This window comes from Choloepus didactylus, chromosome 19, assembly GCF_015220235.1.
Source record: "Choloepus didactylus isolate mChoDid1 chromosome 19, mChoDid1.pri, whole genome shotgun sequence".
Taxonomy (NCBI): Eukaryota; Metazoa; Chordata; class Mammalia; order Pilosa; family Megalonychidae; genus Choloepus; species Choloepus didactylus.
The window spans coordinates 25099025-25108214 of NC_051325.1; the positions used below are offsets into that span (position 1 = coordinate 25099025).

A 9190-nucleotide genomic window follows, 5' to 3' on the forward strand; every position below is an offset into this window, starting at 1 on the left:
GTGATGTCTTAGCATCCGATAATAAATGAAGGTTTGCAATATTTCAAATAGAGAAAAAAGGTTGGTTTTTTGAATTGTCTCATGGTACCTAGAAATCTAAATGTATTGAACCTAAACTGCAGCGGTTTAGACCAAATTCACATCAAGAACAGCAATTTACTTACACTGAAACAACATCAACTGTCACATTAAAATTAAGTTGTGGGTTTGCATTTTGGTGAATTGGTTGTTTTGGGTATGTTTAATATGTAAGGTTTTCTGGCTTCATAATTTTATAAAAGATAAAAATTTGGAAATTTGCAAGTTGATCCTCATAGAGCCATAAGAAATTTTCCCATTAAAATGGATTGTGCCTTTCCAATAAAAGTGTCTGACCAACTCCTTCAATATTTCCAAGGTCAGTCAATGAGACTGTCTTGTTTTGAATTTGAAACTTCCTATCCATATATTTCTAGGTCAAGCAGACAGTATTTTAAAATTGATAGGTTGTTGCATTCCTCTCCTTTTCAGATAAAGTTATCTGACTTTGGTTTCTGTGCTCAAGTTTCCAAAGAGGTGCCGAAGAGGAAGTCGTTGGTTGGCACCCCCTATTGGATGGCCCCGGAGGTGATTTCTAGACTACCTTATGGGACAGAGGTAAGGGGGTAATAGTTTGGGAGTGGCGGGGACTGGGACAGGTTCAGGAATGCAGTGGTTCTGAGATGCTTTCTGACCACAGAAGATCAAGGTGATGATCAAGGTGATGACCAAGGTGATGATCAAGGTGATGACTTTTGACTCTCACTGTGAGCCCCACTTAGCAGAGGGTGGTTGTGAAGAAGGGAGCCCAGCCCCCACTGAGAATATCACACCACATGTATCCAAGGGCCACCATTGGAGTCCCACAAGGGACAGAGTTCTATGCTCAATGCTAAGGGAGAGTCACTCAAATGCCAAGCCACACTTAGGAGCCCAGTGACACAAAGCAAGGCAACACAAATTGCAAAGTGGTCGGAAATGCACAGACAAGCAGGCATGCTGACTCAGAGAAAGGTTAGAGGAGCAGAGAAATCTCCACAGAAAAAAAAAGATAATATTTGGGTGAGCAACCGAGCAGGAAGTAATATTTCTTTTGCTTTTAATGATGTTTTCCTCTAGAAAAATTCATAGGTGAATATTATAACACATTCAAAAATACGGTACAATTTCTATTTCCTCTGGAAAGGAAACTGTCACTCACAATCTATTAAGGTGTAGGTTTGGATACGTGAAAATAAGGGAACAGAGAGAATGGAGGAAAATATTCTAGGGATAGAATAATATGAATCAAAGCTCTGAGGCACACAAGTATCCAAACAGTTCATTTCAGCTGGGCCTACAGTATTTCCAAACATGGTGTAGAAGGCAGTTCTAAGGAGACGCATGGGAAGAAGTGGTACAGGCCAATGGGTAAAGGATATTTGCAGAAATTAAACAGGGCTATGCTCTCTTTTCCTTGTTTGCTTGACCTTGGATGGGTACACAATTTGCTTTTCTCACTGTGGTCCTGAGAGCATAAATTCTCAGTGAAGGTCAATGAAAGGGTTATAGTAGCAGTGCAGCCAGCAGATAAGAGGTGTAATGAGGCTGTAACAGGGAAGTAACTGTAACTGGGAATTTATAGCATGGCTATGGCTTCTCATTGTCCTGACTTCCCATTCTTTACCCAGAAAAAAATTGCTTGTCATCGCTTCCTTTTCTTTTCTCCCTTCCCTGAAAATGGTTTTGTAAAGCTGCTTTAACATGATAAAACATAAAGGAAAGAACCCCAAAGAGAGAGAGGAGTATTTTTTAAAATCAAATTAATAAAAAACTCAGAATACATGCCACATTGTGCAGTATACCTCTTTGCAGCTTATTGTGAATGTCAAAAACTTTCCTTATTTTCTTATGGTTTAAATGCAACTTCCTTCCTCTTAACCAAAGTTAAGAGGGTGAAAATTAAAGTTCTGAATTTCATACTGTTAAGATGTTCATTTGCAAATAAAGACCATTCGCAATATCTCTGTAAGCCAACAGTTCAGCCTTTGGGTCTTTTTGTAAATTTATGAGTTAATTAATTCCTATGAATTAATTTATGAATAAGCATGCATCAGTTGGGTTCTGAGGATGCAGCCAACACTTCAGAATATTCTCCTTTCCTGAGATAACCAGTGGGCTGTGCCTAACAGGTGGACATCTGGTCACTGGGGATCATGGTGATAGAAATGATTGATGGTGAGCCCCCCTACTTCAATGAGCCTCCCCTCCAGGCCATGAGGAGGATCCGGGACAGTTTACCTCCAAGAGTGAAGGACCTACACAAGGTGAGAAGTGGCATCGGCTGTTGACGTTCTAAATAGTTCTAGACTTTGTCCGTCTCTAGGTGGTTTTAAAGACTGGCATCTCATATCCAGGCAGTAGGTACTGGTTTCAGGCATGGAGTTTGGAATTAGAGTCACTTTGATAAATCTCTGCTCTTCCATATATTCACTGGGAAAGTGCCTCAGCCTGACTCTGAAGTTCTTCATCTGTAAAATGAGGATACCAATAGCCCCTCTCTTGCAGGATCAGTTAAAAGAATAAATCAAGCGCACCACTCAGCACACACTCACTGAAAGCCTTTTATGCCCTGGGTGCTGCTCTAGTTTTGCTTGCAACACAAGATCCCAGATTTCTTGCCTTTCGTTGAGCTTCCATTCTAGTTGGGGGTGCATATAATAAGCCATAAACAAATGAATGAGCAAAATAATTTCAGAGAATGGTAAGCGCTATGAATAAAATAAGACATTGTGACGTGATAGAGTGTGCAAGGGAGGAGATTGGGAGCTAGTGGACATGGAAGAGTGAAGGAATTTTCTGAGGAGCAGTTGTCTGAGCTGGGACCTGAATGGAAAGAAGGAGCAAGCCAAGCAAAGACCTTGCAGAAAAAGGTCCCAGGAAGAGGAAACAGCAAGTGCAAAGGCCCTAAGCCAAGAATGAAAATCGATGTGGCTGGAGCAAAGGTTGCTGGGGAGAAGGGAAAGATGTCAGGGAAGTAGGTAGGGGCGAGATCATGCAGGGCGGTGAAGGGACATCTAAGGGACCGGTAAGGTCTTTCCTGTTTTCCCACCATTACCAACCAAGGGCCAAGTTCAGAAAAAAAAATTTTTTTGGAAAAAAAAAAACTGCTAAGTTCAAGAGTCACTGCTGAGGTGACAGCCAGCTCTCTGTAGGACTTGCTGAGAGGTGCCATTTCCACAGAATCAGTACCGGAAGCATGAATCCTCCCACCTGTCTCCGGGGAGAGAATGGCTTGTACTGGTAGGGTCTCCTTTTCCCTCACTCCCAAACCTGAGCGAGGGGCCCCAGTAGAATCCCTCATAAAGGTTGTGGGATCCTACATTAAAAGGAGACTGCTTGAACTAAACAGGAGATTGAAGCTTTAACTGAATTGGACTAAGTTTTAATAATGAAAAGTGATGAAAATTGATAGTATCAAAATAGTCCTACACCCAATAGAAATGAGCGTTGATATTCTTCAAAGCCAGGTTCAGGAATGCTCCTGACAGCTATAAGCCTAAGGTTAGAAACTGGAAAACAACCAGCGTTGCTCAGACAGAGAATACTACATAGCAATGAAAAGGATAAACTATTGCCGTTCATTCCCCCATCAGGGATGAATCTCACAGACATAATGTTGGGTGAAAGAAGTCAGACGGGAAAAGAGTTCACACTGTATGACTCTAATTCTATAAAGTACAAAGGACCCAAAACTAATCTATGCTCTTAGAACTCAGGGTTCTAAGACCATTTGGAGAGGGGAAGGATATCGACAGGAAGGGGGCCTGAGGTAGCCCCTTGGAGTGCTAAAAATGTTCTATATCTTGATAGGGGTAGAAATTAAATCAGTATAAATAGGCATAAAAATTCATGAGCTATACACTTAATAGTAGCACACTTTAATAACATACATTGAGGTATTCCTCAGAAGAGTGAATTATAAGACATTAAAGGGGAAAAAAAATGCTATCTGTGTCAGATATCCATAAGGAAGCTTGTTTGTCTTCAAGAAAGGGGATGCCACAGAGCCTAGATGGTTAGAGTTCTCAGAAAAAAACAAAAAACTATTCCGTTTGCATACCACACTTCACTAAACACATTTGCCCAGTGCCTCTACTTAATAAGCACTCCGTGATGCTGCTAGTATCACATCGTTACTATTATTATTTAATAAATGGGTTTTCAGTCTTAGTTGTACCAGCATTAACCCTGCGATTTCAAAATTGAAGAAGGTAAGGAAAAATACTGTGTTAATAAAGGCAATTCTTGCCTTTGCTTCCATAACATCTTTCTCCCTAAGGGAACTTTTCAGAATTCGATGTTGTGGATAGAATGACTTTCCTGGGAATTAACTGGGAAACCGTGGGCGGGGGGTTCTGTGCCCATCTTGAGGATGGCTCTGTGTGTCCTGGCAGGTGTCTTCAGTGCTGCGGGGATTTCTCGACCTCACGTTGGTGAGGGAGCCTTCTCAAAGAGCCACGGCCCAGGAGCTCCTCGGCCACGCATTCTTGAAACTGGCAGGGCCGCCATCTTGCATCGTTCCTCTCATGAGGCAATACCGGCATCACTGAGCAGAAGATTCATGCAGGTGAAAAAGCTAGATGAAGACCTGAGAATAGTTCAGGAGAAGGGGAGGAAACCGTGGAGCAGTGCAAAAGGCCTGTGCATTCTAGACGAGCTGACTGGTGGACCGTGTGATGACCGGCAGGGTTGAAAGACCAGGGCATCTTCTTGCGTCTTAAATAGGCATCTCTCCACCAGCAGCTGGTGTGATCATTTGGAGCACGGCTTTAATAAATCATTATTGCATTTTTTCAGCCCTTCATCCAGCAAATCAGAAGGACTCAATACCAACTCCGTTATGATACATCCTAGCCACATGCAGGGTAACGCGTAATGTTTTATATTCTGAAAGAACAATTTTCTGGCAAAAAAAAAATAACAAAAAAAGAAAGGAAAACAAAAAGCACTTTTTTTCTTAACGGTAGCAGTGTAATGTATTTTGCAATGAATTTGTAATTTTTCTGTACAATAGTTTTGATAATTTATAGTACTTTGATGTCACGTAGCCATTGTATCAGTTGAAGTAATAACTTGTTTCCTAGCAGGAGTTTGAACAAAGCCTTTCCTACTTTTTTATCCCTTTCAGAGAGCCAACGATTCTTTAGGAACTTTGAATACTGAATGAATCTCAATCACCGTCAGCTTTAGTAGAATATCTTTCTTATTTTAACAAGTGTCTTATATGATGGAAGAACCGAGAGTGATGGTGATGGTGGTGCACGTTTCGTTTACCTGACCAAAAATAATAAAATGAAATTTGAGCCACAGGTTACCACCAAGATACTCCTTGGGAGAAAGTGAAGTATTTTTTAAAAAATCACATTTTTCTTCATGGCTACTAGGAGCAAACCATTTGTTGCATGGAAGGATGCTTCTAGTGCCCTCCCTTTGGGCTAAATTTCCCTCCCAAGGAGCTGTTTCAGAGCTAGGATCATTGGACTCAGTTCCCCAAATTGAATGTTTCAATGAGGCCATGAGAATGACCGTCTCACAAAGGGAAAGGAGAAAGAATGGGGCAAGATGTTTGGTTTTGTTCGTCGCTGTTTTTAAAACTCTGTATGCTAGCATACCAAACTCTTGTTTGTATTTACCTTTGTACCACAGTATTAATTGCTTTATTGTTCTTGTATCGTGCTGGAAGTCTGAACTGACTCTAGGGGATGAATTACCAAGGGGGTATTTTACCACGTATGATCTGATTTCTCAGTTGTGACCATGTTATAATGTGTTCCCACATAGGAGAGTTGTGCTGCTGTCTAGAACTTCTTGAATGTTGATAAAAACGAATGACTACTACAATACATTTTGTGTTGCTTGTTGGATGAATTTGCATGTTTACTGTAGGCCAATATAGATTTGCCTTTAAAACTCTGGAAGAGCTACATAGTCATCATTAGTTCTTATTAATTATGCATCAAACAAAAGCCATTTGTTACCAAACTGAAAAACCAGAGGCTTTTCTTAATGAGTTCATATATTGTAACAAATCGGAATTTAAATTTCTGGAAATGCCCTGGTTTCTCTGAGCATAATTAAGAAAAATTAAGAATTTTGTAATTAATAGGTTGCTAGTTATTTATTATAGTTGAAAAGGAAAAAAATAGGCATAAAATGACCTTCTACTGATTAGATTTTCAGTTTTTTGCCAAACTGGAAATGCCTCACCATAAATAGGGTCTGTAATTTTGTTTCATAAAACTCAGCAAATCAATGTTTTTATGTAAAATATTAAAATACTAATATAAATATGTAAGAATTAAAAGCAATCTAAATCCAGAAAACGGCAGTCCTAGAGTTCATGAAACAGATTGCATTAATTAAATCAGGACTATGTAGAAGTAGAAAGAAAAGAAAAAGAAAATCTTTTTTTAACCAGAACAAATATCAGTAATAACTGTTGCAGAAAATTGAGGATTTTGGATTCCAAACATTTTTGACATTGTAATGGAAATTTTTTCTGTAATTTTCTTATCACTGGGTATTTTTTAAAGTATTCATTGAGTTTACCAAAAGTTACTCTGTAGCTTAAAAGGTTTTGTGAGCACTAACTATTGGCAGAAACTGCACTTGCAAATAAAAATAAATGTTTGCCTTTTCCCCATTGTGTTATTGGAGACTCCAGTGTTTTCTCAAATTTGTTTTCTTGAATTCAACCCAGAATGGTTTCTTTATGATCTTGGGAAATGCAAATGAGTTGGTATGAAATTATATGTAGCACCACAACACAAAATGAAGGCAAATAGTCCCATCCCCAGAGGTTACAACTAGTTTAAAACTGTGGTGTAGACACCACTATTGAGAACAAAATTATTAAACTCGAGAAGGATGAATTCACAGAAAGCCAGATGCATGGCTAAAGACTCCCACTCCACTTTCCTGTTCCAAAAATGCTGAACCGTCTGAGCACTTCTGCTAACAAAGGATATAAAGAAGGGCCTGGATTCCAGGAGACATGGTTGGGAGAACTCTCTGATATCCTGGAAGACAGTGCCAGGCCCTTCCCGCTCTTTGAGTGACAAGGGAACCATGAGCATATATCTCATGAAGTTGAGGGGGCAACTTGTACAGAGAACACCCGTTTCTTCTTTCTGAAAGTGAAAACCCTCTGGAAGCAGCCTGAGACAGCAGGATGAGACGGGATGTAACATGCTCTGTGCCGGGGAAGATCCCCACAGCCTTTGGAAGGCATGGGAGAAGTCAGTGGTTTCCCATGGCTATGTTTGATGGAGCATGGAGAGGAAGTGGGGGATATGGGCTAAGTCAAACCACTTAACCAAATGTTAGGATGCCAAACCTAGAGAGTATGTTGGAGGCAGGCTCCACTGGGGGGAACTCAGTGCTGCTTTGCTGTAGCGAGGAGGGCCTCCCAGAAGGGGTCAGGCTGGAGCTGAATCGTACTCTAAAAACCAAGTATACCATCTGCACCAAGACTGCTCTAAACAGCAGAGGCTCTCATCTTCTGGCTGAACCTCAATGAGATTCAGTCCTCTCCCCTTTCCCCAGTACCATCTCCATGGCAGCTAAGTACCATAGCTAGGTAACCAAACCTTCCCTTCCTTTCTGCTCCCCATCCACTTGGACCATGGGTAAGTGGGAGGCACCATGATTTGAGGGAGGGATTTAAAAGAAATAAAGAGGGCAATAAGAGAGCATACTATGTCTCTTGCTGCTATCTCTTTCTCTGATGCAAGCTTAGCCCAAACAAGGACAAGGGTGTTAATTTGAATTAGAGTGAGATTGATTTTTTAAATTGGATTAGACAGATGGAATCAGACTGAGTTACAGTTGTGTCTCCATTACCCACTGGGAAGAATACACTCAGTGGCAATTACTGGGAAAATAAAATCATTCCATGAAGTTAACAACCCAATGAGTTCAGACTCCTCGGTCAAACTGGTCAAATGAACAGCTCTTTGTCATCAAGGAAGAGGTAATGAGATTCCAGGCAGAGAAAAGATCAATTCAATCTGAAGCAGGTACAGAATGTACAAGCAGGAGAAATTTTGTGAAAGTAACATGATACAGCAGATAATTCACATTGTACAGTGTAGTTGGTCCATTTGAACCTTCAAATGTGTTCATTTCGAGTTGCGTTTCCAAATCGAAGAATATATTACCTTAATTGGTTATGCCAAAGCAGTCCAGGGACAAAGACTGAGACACAGATATTTTATTTGGAGATGATTGCAGAGAGCCCAAGTAGCAGAATAGAGAGGTGAGACAAAGAGGGGTGAGAAGTCAATAAAGTATATGGTAATAAGTGGGTCACCACCATGAGCAACCGGGGCTCAATACTACTGGAGAACTTCTGAACCTCAGAATTGTCCTTCTGGAGGGGAGGATGCTGGAGTAATTCACGACCGTCTCCTATCCCTCACTGGTTAAGAGCTGCTCTTGGGGCATCAACTTCCAGAATGTCCAGCCTGCCATGCACATGGGCAAAATGTGCTCCCTCAACCAAAGAGTACCTCCTGGGAGAGGGACACTGGAAGCCATCAGGATGTACAGGAGCCATCCGCAGATAACCTCCAGGAGGGGTAATGGAGCATGGGTGGTTCCCCAACAGCAGTTCCTACATAAATATATCTAATGAAGGACAAACATAGGATATGAAAATATTGATGGGTAGCTGGTTTCTGAATCAAAATATACTGATTTACAAGAAAGGGGATTATTCCTTATCCTGAAAGGTTCCTAAAGCCTGGATACACACAGAAAGATGGTTGTGGCAGAAGTAAGCTCTCTAAGACACAAATGACTCCTAAGCGCTCGCACTGTGTCCTCCGTAGGATGTTTTGCAAATTGGCACGGTGTGTTGGGAACATCGTGCATTCTAATTGTCTGTCTTTCAGTGATCTTAGGCAATTTGATCCCTTTTAACCTCGGATTCCTAGCTATAAAACTGGAATTGTAAAAACTTTATTAGTAAGTTGTTCATTCATCCACTCTTTCTGTTTTTCATTCCATCACCTGGTCATTGAGATTAACATGTACTGAAGGATCCAGTGCTGTAATGAAGCGATTTGTTCAAAGTCACATAGCGAATGCTTTGATAATTATGCTTCGACATTGCCAGCATTCTTAAAAA

The 9190-nt window shown here is 40.8% G+C and overlaps 1 protein-coding gene across 3 annotated transcripts in view; it reads left to right on the forward strand.

Moving 5' to 3' along the window:
• The window catches only part of PAK5 (p21 (RAC1) activated kinase 5), a 328406-nt gene extending 321735 nt beyond the window's left edge, over positions 1-6671 (forward strand). For 2 of the 3 annotated variants that reach the window (XM_037812288.1, XM_037812290.1), the window contains 3 exons: positions 511-636; positions 2190-2324; positions 4455-6671. In XM_037812288.1, the coding sequence (XP_037668216.1) occupies positions 511-636; positions 2190-2324; positions 4455-4610 (417 nt within the window). In that variant the 3' untranslated portion in view covers positions 4611-6671. Of the gene's footprint in view, positions 1-510; positions 728-763; positions 934-2189; positions 2325-4454 lie in introns of those variants that run through there. The other variant, XR_005213193.1, reaches the window with a different exon arrangement.
• The last annotated feature ends 2519 nt before the right edge of the window (positions 6672-9190 follow it).